The following is a 15,291-nucleotide window of genomic DNA, read 5'->3' on the forward strand; positions in this document are numbered from 1 at the left end:
AAGGGGGACTCACTCAACATCGGAGGTAGATCCACTGGAAAAGAAAGAGCAGAGCAGTCCATGATGAAGGCGGGCAGCTACTCATCCCACGGCTGATGCCATGGGGAGACCCTGTTTTCCCTCACGTTTGGGGAAGGAGACTTACCCAGCATTGCATCTTTTCTCTCTGCAAAATGGAAGCAAAAGAAATGCACGGTCAGATGGAACATCTTCTGATCCCATGGCTTCTGCAATGCCCAGACCTCAAATCTTTATGTTTTGGGAAGGGGCCAATGACCACATGGGTCCCAAGAAGGAATTAAGCCAATAGGAAGGAAAAAACAAAGCACAATGGCTGCAGATGGTCAGAGAGAACAGCTTATCATACGAAGACCCAAAGTTCTTTGCTTTGCCAAATAAAACTCACCCAGTTTCTCAGCTAGTTCCTCTGGAAAAGAAAGAGAAAAGTAGTGCATGGTCAGAGTGGGCAGCTGCTCATCCCAAATCTGATGCCATGGGGAGATCCCAAATTCCCTCAGTATGGGGAAGGAGACTTACCCAGCATTGTATCTTTACTGTCTGCAAAATGGAAGCAAAATAATTGCATGGTCAGAGGAAAGAGCTTCTGATACCATGGTTTCTGCCATGCCCAGACCCCAAATCTTTTTGTTCTGGGAAGTGGCCAATGAGAACTCTCATTCCAGGAAGGAATTAAACCAATAGGAAGGAACAGATTGGGCAAGAGTTCTACATGTGAATCAATCCAGATCAACACATCCCATTACCCCAGTGCATCCCACAGCACCAACACATCCCATGACCCCAAGACATCCCATGACCCCAAAGTCTCGTGGCATAAACCCAGCACTCTGCAGTCTTATATCAGTTCCATTAAAGGGACTTTGGTGGTGGGAGGTGCTAGATGGACTCACTCAGCTCCCTGCTCTGTGCCGCTGGAAAACAAAGCAGAGGAAGAGGTCAACGAGGCAGCTTTATTCTTTGGGATGACTCCAGAGGGTCTGGAACTTTCCACCTGCCCCATGGTCCAGCCATTATCCATTATTATCCATTATTGTCCATTATTTTCTTCCCACCAACACCCATTTCCTTTTTTGCCTTCCTTCATTCCCAAAAGAAAGGCAAACATTATTAAATGAGCAATACAGGAATTTCAGGAAAAATCCCCCTTCCTCCTCCTTTGTAGCTCCATAGAGCAGAGCTCAGCATCACCCTGACCATTCCTGTACCTACACCACACCTCCCTGTGCTCCGTCTCCTCTGCTCTCATCTCACCTTGCTTTCTCAGGAGAATAGCAATGATGACCAATGACCCAACTAGAAGTGTGACGACCAGACCCAGAGCCACCTTCCAGGGATGAACGATCTGGGAAATGGGATCTGGAAAAAATATCATGAATTAGGTTCCTTTTACATTCCCATAAGTGCAAAAGCAAGACTTAGCCTTGGGAGATGGCAGAACAAAGGGGCAGCAACCAGGGAGCAGTGACACACAATGGCAGCATCTACAGCTTGGCACATGTGGAGGAGCAGCTCAATATCGTATGCCCACTGCCATAGAGACACGAAGAAGCCCATCCCGCAAGCCCAACCCAATCACCTCATCCATGTAGATCCATCCCCAAATCACTCTATGCGCCCGCTGAAACAGCACCTCATGGGGCTATTCAGACCAGACCTCTTCCAAAAGCTACTGTCCTTCAGCTCTCCATCCATGGACATCCCTGCCACTTACCTGACACCTCCAGCTCCACCACAGCTTCTGCATAGTCATCACCATCTTGCACAGCACAGATGTAGGACCCACTATCAGCAGAGCTCACTGCAGTGATGCGCAGATCCAGGTATCCATCAATCAGGCCATCCCTGAGCAGTTCTGTCCTCCCTTTGTATTCCTCCATTTGCTCCAGGTCCAGTCCATTTTGGTAGTGGTGCTCGAGACCAGAGGACTGGTGCAGGATCCATCTGATGTCTGAGCTCCAAGCATCCTTCCATGGGGATAAATGGCAGTGCAGCATAACATCCTGTCCCACGTTGGCAGTGACATGAACGTGTGGTGCCATGAACCACCATGAACTTGGCTGGGTAATGAGAAGGGCACAGAGAGATGGTGAGATGTTGGCTGTGTGAATGTGGGGGAATGGAGCAGCACAGGGTGAGTGGGTCTGTGCTCCATCCCATGTCAAAGCACTGGAGAGGGAGAAGGAGGGAGTAGGGAAGGAGTCCTGGGAGTGGGAGCCCACTCACAACGTGTGATGGAAGAGAACAGGAGACAAAAATTCTACCCAAAATCACACGTTTCATGAAGAACCGAAGTGAAAGCAAAACCCAAGCAGGGCTGGGTGCTGGGCTTGGGTACTCCTTGCCCTATGGCCACTCCCTGGCCCCACAGCAACACCTGTGCCAGGAACAGCAGCCCCACAGGACCCATACCTGATCCCAGATGGAGGAGGTGCAGAGCCAGGAGATGAGCCAGGAGGGTACTTAAAAACTTAACATGAGCCAGCAGTGCGCTCTGGCAGCCCGGAAAGCAAATGGGATCCTGGGCTCCATCAGGAGAGGGGTGGTCAGCAGGGATAGGGAGGTGATTGTCCCTCTCTACTCGGCTCTTGTGAGGCCCCATCTGGAGTACTGTGTCCAGGTGTGGAGCCCTCAGTACAAAAAAGATATAGAGATTTTGGAAAGGGTCCAGAGGAGGGCCACGAAGATGATCAGGGGGCTGGAGCACCTCCCCTATGAGGACAGGCTGAGGGAGTTGGGCTTGTTTAGCCTGGAGAAGAGAAGGTTGTGGGGTGACCTCATTGCAGCCTTTCAATACCTGAAGGGAACTTACTCCCAGGAGGGGAGTAAACTCTTCGAAAGGGCTGACAATAGCAGGACTAGGGGTAATGGTTTTAAGTTAAAAGAGGGAAGATTTAGGTTGGATGTTAGGGGGAAGTTCTTTACTAGGAGAGTGGTTAGGTCCTGGAACAGGCTGCCCAGTGAGGTTGCGGATGCCCCGTCCTTGGAGGTGTTCAAGACCAGGTTGGACGGGGCCATGGGCAACCTGATCTAGTAAAGGCATATGTTTGGTGGCCCTGCTAGGCAGGGGGGTTGGAACTACATGATCCTTGAGGTCCCTTCCAACCCGGGTCATTCTGTGATTCTGTGATTCTGTGTGGTACTCCAGGGATGGGAAAAACTGGGGTGTTTGCATTCCGATGTGAAGCCCATCTGTGCTGGAGGAAAGGAGGGGGAAGAAGTTGGGAAAACGACAGAGAGGAAGGAGACTGAGATGGAAATGATGAAGGAGATGGAGTAGAAGATGGATAAATGGTTAAATACTGAGAAAAGAAGACTCAGAAATGAGGTGTTGAATGAAATGGAGAAGAAGTTGTTGAAGGAGATGATGGAGAAGAAGGGGAAGAAGATCTGGAAAGAAGATGGGGAAATAGTTTGGGAAGGATATACAGGAATAACCTGTAGGAGAACAGAAAGGCTCAGAGGGTTACAGCCAGCAGTGGTGGAGGGGATGGGGTCACTCCAACACGAGTTCCATGAGCACAGCCAGCACCGCCTTGGGCAGTGCCGGTGCTCCTCACAGGCTGAGGGGAAGAGCAGGTGACGCCCCAAGGATTTCGCCTACAAGGAGCCCCACAGAGGCAGAAACCCCTCACCTGAGCTGCAGGAAACTCACAGATACGCCCAGCTTCTACCTTTGCCCAGTATCTTCCTGTGCCCACCTACTACCTTTGCCCAGCTCCAGGGTATGGTAATTCATTCAGAGGAACTTTACCCCTTTGGCAATGGGGCAGACAGTTGGGGACCTCTGAACCCCAACCTCCCATTGCAGCTTCATGCACAGCCCTGGGGCTCTGCAACCACTAGCAGCATGGAGCCAGGAGAAGCATTGCCATGGCACAGCCATAGGGTGTGCTCAATGAGCTGGCTCTGTGCCTTACCCAATTTGTGATGGATTCTATGGTCAGTGGGAATTTGTAATTAACCAACCATTAATGCAGGAAGTATTGAATCTTTTCATAGGGTGTGCTCAATGTGCTGGCTTTGAGCCGTACCCAATTTGTGATGGATTCTATGGTCTATGGGTATTTGTAATTAACCAACCATTAATGCAGGAAGTATTGAATCTTTTCCCCAGTGGCAACCCCAGAACCACTCTTCCCATGGTGAGGGTTTTGAGGGAAATAGAAAGGTTTGTGGGGAGGGTGAGCGATGGCTTGAAGCACTCAGTGCATGCAATCTGGATTGCTTTAATTAAGGAGAGCTGCAATGGCAGGGAGTGAAAGGAGGAGGGCCGTCCCCTGGGATGTGTGCTGGAAGCATTTTAGGCTCCAGGCTCGTTCAGCAGCTCCCAGCCGAGCCACAAGCAGCTGGATGAGCTCTTGGTTAATGGTTACCATCAGCACAGCGGGATGAGGAGCAGGCGACTGAAGCGCCAGGAGGAGCCTTTGCAGCTGCTGTTGTTTCTTTGGGCGGACAATGTGAGTGTTGGGGGTCACTGTGGAGGAGAGACCCTCCCCCCCCCCCAGCCCCTTTTGGGGCTCATGGGGTCATCTTTGAAGTGCAGGGCTGTTCTCATAGCACCGCAATGGGACACGATGGGCTGCCATCGTTGCTCCCCCCCTTGAGGCAGAATGGTGATTCTTTTCTTAAGTTATTGTTGTAATTATAGATTTTTTAAAAAAATATCCTCTATTTAATTTTCTTGGTTTTGTGTATTTTTTGGCTATTAATTTCTTTTCTTCCTTTTTAGCCTTGTTCTGCTGGGAAGGCAATGCATGGTGAGAAGGGTCGGCTTGTTATCCTATGGAACCCACGTTGCTTTGGTGCCAGTATGAAGACTCACCATGGAACCAAACCCCCAATAACAGATAACAACCAATGATTGATAACCACCAGCAGGTATTGTTTATTATATTACAATAGAGAATGGTGTTAGCACCTACAGCTGATCTCTCCTTCTGTGCATTCTTATGTATCCTAAAATGTTAGATATTGCATAGATGACCACAAACACTGATACATGGCCATATTACTTCCCAATGTGACCATATCTTATCCAGGCTCTCTGCCTTCCTCCTGTGTTCTTTCTTACTATGGTTATTCTCTTGCAATTGCATTAGAGTTGGAGGATAGGTTGAGCAGATCCTCAGCTCGTTGCTCCCTTGGGCAGCTTTGGCTCACAGATCTGCAGGGTTCTCACTCAATATAAACACTGGCTCCTCTTGGTCCTGCTGTGGGTTTCCTTGCTGGCTTGGACTCATTGTGGGTTCGGTATCCTGTGCAATCTGTGGTCTATGAAGCTGAACTCCTGTGGTTACTGATAGGCACTGCTCGTCTCTCCGTCCTCTTCTTTAGATGGTTCCTCTGGAACAAAAAAGCAGCAGATGCTGAGGTGGGACAGCCTGTCATCCCACGGGAAACCCCACATTGCTTTGGGTTGGGGAAGGCTCACCAGATGCTTCAGTTTGTTCCACTGCAAAAGAGAAAGAAAAGCAACACGTGATCCCTTCTGCTGACACAGATTGGACCCCTTCTTTTTAATTTGGGTAGGAGCACTCACTCAGCTTTGCAACTTGTTCCTCTGCAATAGAAGTAAAAAGATGAGAAGGGGCAAATGATCACCCCATGGCTGATCATGTGAGAATGCCCCAAATCTCTTTGATTTTGGAAGGGAGACTCACCCAACATTGCATCCCTTCTCTCTGCAAAGACAAGCAGAAACAATGCATGATGAGAGGAACAGCTCAACCTAAAACTCACACAGGCAGATGCCCTTTTATTTCTACTTTGAGAGGCAGAACTCACCCATTTCTTCAGTGTGTTTCTCTGCAAAAGAAACAAAAAAGAAACACGTGATGAGAAGGGTCAGATGATCATCCCATGGCTGATCCTACAGGAAGAGCCCTCATTCCTTCATTACAGGGAGGGAGACTTACTCAGATCTGCAACAATTGAATCTATAAAGGAAAAGCAGAAACAGTGCATGATGGGAGGAGCATCTCATCCCATAGCTCCCATAGGAAGATCCCAGTGTTTTTGGAGGGGAGACTCACCCATCTCTTCACAGTCTTTATCTGGCAAAGAAATAGAAAAGCAGTGCATGGTCAGAGAGGGTTTTTCATCCTATACTCAGTCCTTTGGGAAGACTCCAGATTCCCTCAGTTCAGTGACTGCAGCTTACCCAGCTGTGATCCCCGTATCTCTGCAAAATGAAGAAGTAAGCAGCACATTGTGAGGTGGGTCTGCTTGTCTTCCCATGAGAAACACCATATTCTTTGGGTTTAGGGAAGAAGACTCACCCAGTGCTTCGGTTCGTTCCACTGGAAAGAAAAGGAAAAGTAGTGCATGGTGAGAGGAGCATCTCATCTCACAGCTCACACAGAAAGAACCCCCGTTTTTTTTTCATCAAATTCAAATGAGGTTGAACTCACAGAATCTTACGGCTCGTTCCTCTGCAAAAGATAGACATAAGCAGTGCTTGATGCAAAGGGTCAGATTATCATTGCATGGCTGATCCCATGGGAAGACCGCAAATCTCTCTGGTTTAGAGAGGGAGACTCACCTAACACTGCATCCCTTATCTCTGGAAAGAAAAAGCACAAACAGTGATGAGAGCAACATCTCATCCCACTGGTCACTCAGGGAGACCCCAGCATTTTTAATTTGGGAGGAAGGACTCACTCAGTTCTGCAATTTGATTCTCTGCAAAATAAACCAACAAAGGCATGATGAGAATGGTGAGATGCTCATCCCATGGCTGATCCCGTGGGAAGACCCCAAATTCATTCAGTGCAGGGAGAGTGACTTACTCAACTCTGAAGCATGTGAACCTGCAAGGGAAAAAGCAGAAACAGTGTGTGATGAGAACAACATCTCATCCCACAGCTCACACAGGCAGTCTCTGGTGTTTTTAGTTTGGAAGGGGAGACTCACTCATAGTTGTATAGTGCATCTCTGGAAATGGAAGAGAAATGCAGTGAAGGGTGAGGGGAATTTTCATCCCATATGTAGTCCCTTGGGAAGACCTTGAATTCCCTGTTTAGTAACTGCAACTTACTCAGCTGAGAATTCCAAACGTCTGCAAAAAAGAAATTCCAAATGTCTGGAAAACCTCATCTCTGTGTGATGAGGTTTGGTAGCTTGTCATCCCATGGGAAACTCCATGGTCCATTGTTTTGGGAAAGAAGACTCACTGAATTTTTTGCTTATTTCCACTGGAAAAGAAAGAGAAAAGCAATGCACAATGAAAGGAAGTCTCATCCCATGGCTCACACAAGCAGAGCCCACTTTTCCTTTTCTTATATGGGAGGGACTTGTTACCCAGTTTTGAAGCCAGCATATCTGCCAAAGAAACAAGAGAAAAGCACAGTGAGAAGGGTCAGATGGTCATCCCATGGCTGATCCCATGGGAGGTTCCTAAATCTCTTAAGTTTGGGGAGGGTGACTCACCCAACTCTGTATCACTACTCTCTGCAAAGGAAAAATAATGTCTGATAAGTGGAACAGATCATCCTACAGCTCACACTGTTAGAGCATTGTAAAAAATAGGATTTAAAAAAATATATATTTTTTCCCCAATTTTAAAAAATAGGGAGACTCACTCAACATCGAAGGTAGTTTCACTGGAAAAGAAAGAGCAGAGCACCGTGTTGTCAGGGGAGGCAGCTGCTCATCCCATGGCTGATATCATGGGGAGAGCCTGCATTCCCTCACTTTGGGGAAGGAGACTTACCCAGCATTTCATCTTTTCTCTCTGCGAAATAGAAGGAAAGGAAATGCACAGACAGAAGGAACAGCCTCTGATCCCATGGCTGCTGCCGTGCCCAGTACCCAAATCTTTTTGTTCTGGGAAGGGGCCAATGACCACTTGGGTCCCAAGAAGGAATTAAGGCAATAGGAAGGAAAAAACAAGCACAATGCCTGCAAATGGTCAGAGAGAACAGCTTCCCATTGAAAGACCCGAAGTTGTTTGTCTTATGAAAGAAAACTCACCCATTCTTTCAGCTTGTTCCACTGTAAAAGAAAGAGAAAAGCAGTGCATGGTCAGAGGGGGCAGCTGCTCATTCCGTGGCTGCTGCCATGGGGAGACCCTGAATTCCCTCAGAATGGGGAAGGAGACTTACCCAGCATTGCATCTTTTCTCTCTGCAAAATGGAAGCAAAAGAAATGCACGGTCAGAGGGAACAGTTTCTGATTCCATGGCTGCTGCCAAGCTCTGACGCCAATCTTTTTGTTCTGGGAAGGGGCCAATGACTTCTTTTATCCCAAGAAAGAATTAAACCAATAGGAAGGATCAGACTGGGCAAGAGTTTTCCATGTGGATCAATCAGGATCAACTCATCCCATTACCCCAGTGCATCCCACAGCACCAGTACTTCCCAATGGCCCCAACACAGCCCAGTGCCCAAAAGATCCCATGGCATAAACCCAGCACTCTGGAGTCTTCTATCAGTTCCATTAAAGGGACTTTGGTGGTGGAAGGGTCTGGAAGGACTCACTCAGCTTTCTGCTCTGTGCCGCTGGCAAAAAAAAAAGCAGAGGGAAAGGTGGTCAGCAGGGCAGCTTGGTTTGTTGGGGTGACTCCAGAGGGTCTGGAACTTCTCCACCTGTGCCACAGTCCAGCCATGTTCCTATTTTCACCCACACCCCTATTCTTTTTCCCCTTTTTCCATTCCCAAAAGAAAGGCAAACATTATTAAACAAGCAATATGGGAATCAGGAAAAATCCCCCTTCCTCCTCCTGTGTAGCTCCATGGAGCAGAGCTCAGCACCACCCCGACCATCCCTGTCCCTGCACAACACCTCCCTGCGCTCCGTCCCCTCTGCTCTCAGCTCACCTTGCTTTCTATGGAGAAAAACTATGATGACAGCAGATGACCCAACCAGAAGTGTGACGACCACAACCAGAGCCACCTTCCAGGGATGGGTGATCTGGGGAGAGGGATCTGGAAAAAAACTCAGGAAAAGGGTTCCTTTTACATTCCCTTAAGTGGAAAAGCAAGACAGCATTGGGAGATCAGGGAACCCAAAGGGGCAGCAACCAGGGAGCAGTGGCGCACAATGGCAGCAACAGCAGCTTGGCACAGGCAAAAGAGCAGCTCAGCATCGTGTGCCCACTGTCACTGAGACATGAAGAAGAAATCCATTGCAGAAACCCAACCCAACCACCTAATCCATGCAGATCCATCCCTAAATCACGCTATGCACCCGCTGAAACTCCAGAATCTCATGGGGCAATTCAGCCCAGACCTATTCCAAAGGCTGCTGTCCTTCAGGTCTCCATCTATGGACACCCCAGACACTGACCTGACACCTCCAGGTTAAGCACGTCTTCTGCATAGCCTTCACTATCTTGCACAGCGCAGAGGTAGGACCCACTATCGGCGGAGCTCACTGCATTGATGCGTAGATCCAGGTATCCATCAGAGAGGCCATCCCTGAGCAGTTCTGTCCTCCCTTTATATTCCTCCATCTGCTCCAGGTCCAATCCATTTTGGTAGTGGTGCACAAACCCAGAAGAGTGGTGCTGGATCCATGTGATTTCTGAGTTCCAAGCATCCTTGCAAGGGGATAGCTGACAGCGCAGCACGACATCCTGTCCCACGATGGCAGTGTAATGAAGATTTGGTGCCACCACCCTGTACTGGGCTGAGCAATGAGAAGGGCACAGAGAGATGGTGAGATGTTGGCTGTATGAATGTGGGGGCATGGAGTAGCACAAGGTGAATTGGTGTGTGCTCCATCCCATGTCAAAGCACTGGACAGGGAGCAGGAGGGAATGGGGAAGGATTCCTGGGGGTGGGTGCCCAGTCACAACGTGTCGTGGAGGTTTAGAAGAGACAGAAATTCCACCCAAATCACACGTTTCATGAAAGAACTGAAGTGAGAGCTAAGCCCAAGCAAGGCTGGGTGCTGGGATTGGGTCCTCCCTGCCCCATGGCCACTTTCCGGCCCCACAGCAACATCTGTGCCAGGCACAGCAGCCCCACAGGACCCCCCTACCTGATCCCAGGTGGAGGAGGTGCAGAGCCAAAAGATGAGCCAGGAGGGTCCTCCAGGGATGGGAGAAACTGGAGTGGCTGCAGCGCGATGTGAAGCCCATCTGTGCTGGTGGAGAGGAGGGGGGAAGGACTTCGGGAAATGAGAGAGGGAAAGGAGACTGAGAAGAAAATGATGGAAGAGATGGAGTAGAAGATGGATAAAAAATGGTTAAACGATGAGAAAAGAAGACTCAGAAATGAGGTGGTGAATGAAATGGAGAAGGAGTTGGTGAAGGAGATGATGGAGAAGAAGAGGAAGAAGATTTGGAAAGAAGATGGGGAAAAGTTTGGGAAGGATATGCAGGAAGAAGCTGTAGGAGAACAGAAAGGCTCAGAGGGTTACAGCCAGCAGTGGAGGAGGGGATGGTGTCACTCAAACACGAGTTCCATGAGCACAGCCACCACCGCCTTGGGCAGTGCCGGTGCTCCTCACAGGCTGCGGGGCAGAGCAGGTGACCCCAAAAGGATTTCCCCTACAAGGAGCCCCACAGAGACAGAAACCCCTCACCTGAGCTGCTGGAAACTCACAGCTATGCACAACTTCTACCTTTGTTCAGCTCCAGGGTGTGGTAATTCCTTCTGATGAACTTTACACCTTTGGCAATGCGGCAAATGGTTGGAGATCTCTGAACACCGATATCCCCATTGCAGCTTCATGCACAGCCCTGGGGCTCTGCAGCCACTAGCAGCATGGATCCAGAAGAAGCATGCAGGTTGCACTCCATGAGCTTGATCTGAGCCGTACCCAAGTTGTGATGGTTTGTTTGGTCGATGAGAATTTGTTATTAGCCAACCATTAATGAAGGAAGTATCGAATTTTTGCCCCCGAGGCAACTCCAGAGCCGCTCTTCCCATGTTGAGGGGTTTGAGGGACATAGAAAGGTCTGTGGGGAATGTGAGCCATGGCTTGATGCACTCAGTGCATGAAATCTGGATTGCTTTAATTAAGGAGAGCTGCAATGGCAGGGAGTGAAAGGAGGAGGGCCGTCCCCTGGGATGTGTGCTGGAAGCATTTTAGGCTCCAGGCTCGTTCAGCAGCTCCCAGACGAGCAACAAGCATCTGGATGAGCTCTTGGTTAATGGCACAGCTGGATGAGGAGCACGTGACTGAACTGCCAGGAGGATGCTTTGGGGCTGCTGTTGTTTCTTTGGGCGTTCAGTGTGAGTGATGGGGGTCATCGTGAAGGAGAGACCACAACCCCCAACCCCTTTTGCGGCTCACGGGGTCAGCTCTGAAGTGTGGGGATGTTCTCATAGCACCACAAAGAGACATGAGGAAGGATGGTGTAGGTTTCTTAAATTATACTTATAATTATAGATTTTTTTTTTCAGTATCCTTTATTTAATTTTCTTGGTTTTGTGTATTTTTTGGCTATTAATTTCTTTTCTTCCTTTTTAGCTCCCTGGAGGGAGCCTTGTTCTGCTCGGAAGGCAATGCATGGTAGAAGGTTCCTCTTGTTCTCCCATGGATCCTGCGATGCTTTGGTTCCAGGATGAAGAATCAGCCTGTTCCATGGAACCAAACCCCCAGTAACTGATAACGATCAATGATTGATAACCAGCAGCAGGTATCCTTTATTGTGTTACAAAAGAGAATAGTTTTGTATTATTACAGAGAGAACAGAGAATAGAACTCCCAAAGCAGTTCTCTACCTCAGCTTCTGTGTGCATGCATATATTTCCAAAAGTATTTACATATTCACTAGATTTCCACAAACCCTGATACATGATCACACTATTTCCCAACATGTCCGTATCTTTTACACGCTCTCTGCCTTCCTCCTGTATTCTTCCTTTCTATGGTTATTTTCTTGCAATTGGATTTGAGATGGAGGTTGCACATCCTCATCTCGGTGCTTTCTGGGCCAGCTTTGGCTCACAGAACTGCAGGGTTCTCACTCAATACAAACACTGGCTCATCGTAGTCCTGCTGTGGGTTTCCTTGCTGGCTTGGACTTATCGTGGATTCGGTATCCTGTGCAATTTGTGGTCTATGAAGCTGAACTCCTGTGGTTTCTGTGAGGCAAAGTTCATCTCTCAGTCCTCTTCTGGATGGTTCTTCTGGAGAATAAAGAGAAAAGCAACGGATGCTGAGGCAGGACAGCCTACTATCCCATGGGAAACCCCACATTGCTTTGGGTTGGGGAAGACTCACCCGATTCTTCTGTTTCTACCATTGGAAAAGAAGGAGAAAAGTAATAAATGATGAGATGGTACAACTTGTCATCCTGCGGGAAACTGCATATTCCTTTGGTTCAGAGGAGTAGACTTACCTAATTCTTCAGTTCGTTCTATTGGATAGGGATGAGAAAAGCAGTCCATGATGGGGGAAACATCTCATCCCCAGCTCAGAATACCCCCGTGTTTTTTGGGGGGGGCTGGGAGGAAGGAAGACTCACCCTGTCCTATAGTGTGTTTTTCTAAAGAAGCACATAAGCAATGCATGATGAGAAGTCTCAGGTTATCATCCCACAGTTGATGCCATGAAAAGACCCCAGATCTGTTTGGTTCAGGAAGGGAGACTCACCCATCTTTGCCTTTTGTCATCCCTGCAAAGGAAAAGCAGAAATGCACGATGAGAGGAACATCTCATCCCACAGCTCACACAGGAAGACCGCAATGTTTTCAATTTTGGAGGGGAGTCTCACTCATCTCTTTACTTTTTTCCTCTGAAAATGAAAGAGAAAAGCAGTGCATGGTCAGAGGGGATTGGTCATCCCATATGCAGCTACTTGGGAAGACCCCAAATATCATCAGTTCCATGACTACAACTTACTCAGTGATGAATTCTCTTTCTCTGCAAAAAATAAAGAAACATGGGATGAGGAATGACATCCCACAACTCCCACATGCAGACCCGTTTGTTTTTTAATATGGGAGGGAGAACTCACCCAAGTTTTCAGCTTCTTTCTCTGCAAAAGAAACAAACAAGTAAGAAACACATGATGGGAAGGGTCTGATGATCATCCCGTGGCTGATCCTGTGGGAGGACTCCAAATCTCTGTGGTCTGGGGAGAGGGACTCACCCAACTTTGCATTCCTTTTCTCTACAGCCCTCTCTCCAGTTCACCCATCCCTGAAAGGTGGCTCTGGTTGTGGTCGTCACACTTCTGGTTGGGTCATCTGCTGTCATCATTGTTTTTCTCCATAGAAAGCAAGGTGAGCTGAGAGCAGAGGGGACGGAGCTCAGGAAGGTGTTGTGCAGGGACAGGGATGGTCGGATGGTGCTGAGCTCCTCACCATGGAGCTAAACAGGAGGAGGAAGGGGGATTTTTCCTGAGATTCCCATATTGCTCATTAAATAATGTTTGCCTTTCTTTTGGGAATGAAGAAAGGGGAAAATTGAAAGGGGTGTTGGTGGGAAGACAATAATGGATAATAATGGATAATGGCTGGACGATGGGGCAGGTGGAAAGGTCCAGACCCTCTGGAGTCGTCCCTACAAACAAAGCTGTCCCACTGACCACCACTTCCTCTTCTTTGTTTTCCAGTGGCACAGAGCAGAGAGCTGAGTGAGTCCTTCCAGCCCCTTCCACCAAAGTCCCTTTAATGGAACTGATAGAAGTCTGCAGAGTGCTGGGTTTATGCCGTGGCATCTTTGGGGCCTTGGGATGTGTTGGGGTCATGGGATGTGTTGGTGCTCTGGGATGCACTGAGGTAATGGGTTGTGTTGTTCTGGATTGATCCACATGTAGAACTCTTGCCCAATCTGTTCCTTCCTATTGGTTTAATTCCTTCTTGGAATGTGAGTTCTCATTGGCCACTTCCCAGAACAAAAACATCTTGGTTGTGCATATGGCAGCAGCCATGGGATCAGAAGCTGTTTCCTCTGACCATGCATTTCTTTTGCTTCCATTTTGCAGAAAGAAAACATGCAATGCTCGATAAGATATGGACAGACTGGGAAAGCGTGTGACCATGTATCACGCTTTGTGGAAATCCAATGAATACATAATGCTTTTGGAAATACAAGCATGCACACAGAAGCTGAGACAGAGAACTGTGTTGGGTGTTAAAACTATTCTCATTTGTAATATAATAAAGGATACCTGCTGATAGTTATCAGTCACTGATTGTTCTCCGTTACTGGGGGTTTGGTTCCATGGAACAGGCTGAGACTTCATTCTGGAACCAAAGGACTGTGGGCTCCATGGGATAACAAGCTGGCCCTTCATACCATGCATTGCCTTCCCAGCAGAACAAGGCTCCCTCCAGGGAGCTAAAAGGGAAGAAAAGAAATTAGTAGACAAAAAATACACAAAACCAAGAAAATTAAATAAAGGATACTGAAAAAAATCTATAATTATAACAATAACTTAAAAAAAACACACCATCATTCCTCAAGGGAGGAGCAGTGCTGGCAACCCATTGTGTCCTTTCTTGGTGCTATGAGAACAGCCCCACACCTCAGAGCTGACCTCGTGAGACCCAAAAGGAGTTGTGGGGGGGGGTCTCTCTTCTACAGCGCCCCCCATCACTCACACTGAACGCCCAAAGAAACAACAGCTGCCCCAAAGCATCCTCCTGGCAGTTCAGTCACGTGCTCCTCATCCAGCTGTGCCATTAACCAAGAGCTCATCCAGCTGCCTGTTGTTTGGCTGGGAGCTGCTGAACAGGACTGGAGCCTAAAATACTTCCAGCACACATCCCAGGGGACAGCCCTCCTCCTTTCCCGCCCTGCCATTACAGCTCTCCTTCATTAAAGTAATCCAGATTTCATGCACTGAGTGTACCAAGCCATGGCTCACCTTCCCCACAAACCCCTCACCATGGGAAGAGTGGCTCTGGAGTTGCCACGGGGGAAAAGATTCAATACTTCCTGCATTAATGGTTGGTTAATTACAAATTCTCATTGACCAAAGAAACTATCACAACTTGGGCAATACTCAGAGCAAGCTGATGGAGTGTAGTCCGCAGATGTGCCAAGGCAATACTTCTCCTGGCTCCATGCTGCTGGTGTCTGCAGAGCCCCAGGGCTGTGCATGAAGTTGCAATGGGAGGTCGGGGTTCAGAGTTCCCCAACTGTCTGCCCCATTGCCAAAGGGGTAAAGTTCATCAGAGAGAATTATCGCAGTTTGGACCTGGGCACAGGAAGATGCTGGGCAAAGGTAGAAGCTGGGCGTAGCTGTGAGTTTTCTGCAGCTCAGGTGAGGGGTTTCTGTCTCTGTTGGGCTCCTTGTAGGCGAAATCCTTGGGGGGTCACCCGCTCTGCCCTGCAGCCTGTGAGGAGCACTGGCACTGCCCAAGGCAG

At 48.5% G+C, this 15,291-nt stretch overlaps 3 protein-coding genes and 1 long non-coding RNA gene across 8 annotated transcripts in view; all 4 read right to left on the bottom strand.

Annotated features, from left to right (window-relative positions):
* Window positions 1-3: 3 nt before the first annotated feature.
* LOC146752207 (butyrophilin subfamily 3 member A2-like) lies at window positions 4-2,060 on the bottom strand. The gene is made up of 4 exons (XM_085532962.1): window positions 1,733-2,060; window positions 1,273-1,377; window positions 912-932; window positions 4-166 (listed from the first exon to the last, which is right to left on the bottom strand). The coding sequence occupies exons 1-4, from the start codon at window positions 2,058-2,060 to the stop codon at window positions 78-80; spliced, it is 543 nt and encodes a 180-aa protein (XP_085389088.1). The 3' UTR covers window positions 4-77.
* Window positions 2,061-4,886: 2,826 nt separating this feature from the next.
* Window positions 4,887-5,754, bottom strand: LOC146752208 (uncharacterized). 4 transcript variants are annotated; one of them, XR_014940953.1, is made up of 4 exons: window positions 5,682-5,701; window positions 5,561-5,581; window positions 5,453-5,473; window positions 4,887-5,364 (listed from the first exon to the last, which is right to left on the bottom strand). It is a non-coding gene; the product is annotated as an uncharacterized LOC146752208 (long non-coding RNA). The 4 variants fall into 4 exon arrangements; XR_014940951.1 differs by having other exon boundaries at window positions 5,453-5,581; window positions 5,682-5,754; XR_014940952.1 differs by having other exon boundaries at window positions 4,887-5,473; window positions 5,682-5,702.
* Window positions 5,755-5,782: 28 nt separating this feature from the next.
* LOC107321532 (myelin-oligodendrocyte glycoprotein-like) lies at window positions 5,783-10,597 on the bottom strand. Its single transcript, XM_085532661.1, has 12 exons — window positions 10,003-10,597; window positions 9,307-9,648; window positions 8,838-8,945; window positions 8,499-8,519; window positions 8,124-8,144; window positions 7,993-8,013; window positions 7,831-7,845; window positions 6,815-6,901; window positions 6,563-6,583; window positions 6,300-6,320; window positions 6,054-6,074; window positions 5,783-5,826 (listed from the first exon to the last, which is right to left on the bottom strand). The coding sequence occupies exons 1-12, from the start codon at window positions 10,100-10,102 to the stop codon at window positions 5,783-5,785; spliced, it is 822 nt and encodes a 273-aa protein (XP_085388787.1). The 5' UTR covers window positions 10,103-10,597.
* Window positions 10,598-11,588: 991 nt separating this feature from the next.
* Window positions 11,589-15,291, bottom strand: part of LOC146752209 (uncharacterized) — a 59,755-nt gene continuing 56,052 nt past the window's right edge. Inside the window, exons 3-5 of one of the 2 annotated variants that reach the window (XR_014940907.1) lie at window positions 12,932-14,259; window positions 12,568-12,837; window positions 11,589-12,460 (exon numbers count right to left, since the gene is read on the bottom strand). The gene's annotated coding sequence lies outside the window, so the exon portion shown is untranslated. Of the gene's footprint in view, window positions 12,838-12,931; window positions 14,260-15,291 lie in introns of both variants that reach the window. The other variant, XR_014940906.1, reaches the window with a different exon arrangement.

This window comes from Coturnix japonica, unplaced genomic scaffold (assembly GCF_054131305.1).
Source record: "Coturnix japonica strain WE unplaced genomic scaffold, WE-NBRP24 Scf050, whole genome shotgun sequence".
Classification (NCBI taxonomy): domain Eukaryota; kingdom Metazoa; phylum Chordata; class Aves; order Galliformes; family Phasianidae; genus Coturnix; species Coturnix japonica.

Coding starts and splice junctions, on each gene's coding strand:
- LOC146752207 (XM_085532962.1), bottom strand. CDS start 2,060: ATGGCACCACACGTTCATGTCACTGCCAACGTGGGACAGGATGTTATG. Junction 933..1,272: donor TATTCTCCTGAGAAAGCAAG/GTGAGATGAGAG, acceptor TTTGTTTTCCAG/CGGCACAGAGCAGGGAGCTG. Junction 167..911: donor GGCACAGAGCAGGGAGCTGA/GTGAGTCCATCT, acceptor TCCATTTTGCAG/AGAGAAAAGATGCAATGCTG.
- LOC107321532 (XM_085532661.1), bottom strand. CDS start 10,102: ATGGGCTTCACATCGCGCTGCAGCCACTCCAGTTTCTCCCATCCCTGG. Junction 8,145..8,498: donor GGCACAGAGCAGAAAGCTGA/GTGAGTCCTTCC, acceptor TCCATTTTGCAG/AGAGAAAAGATGCAATGCTG. Junction 6,321..6,562: donor GATAAGGGATGCAGTGTTAG/GTGAGTCTCCCT, acceptor TTTTCTTTCCAG/TGGAACGAACCGAAGCACTG.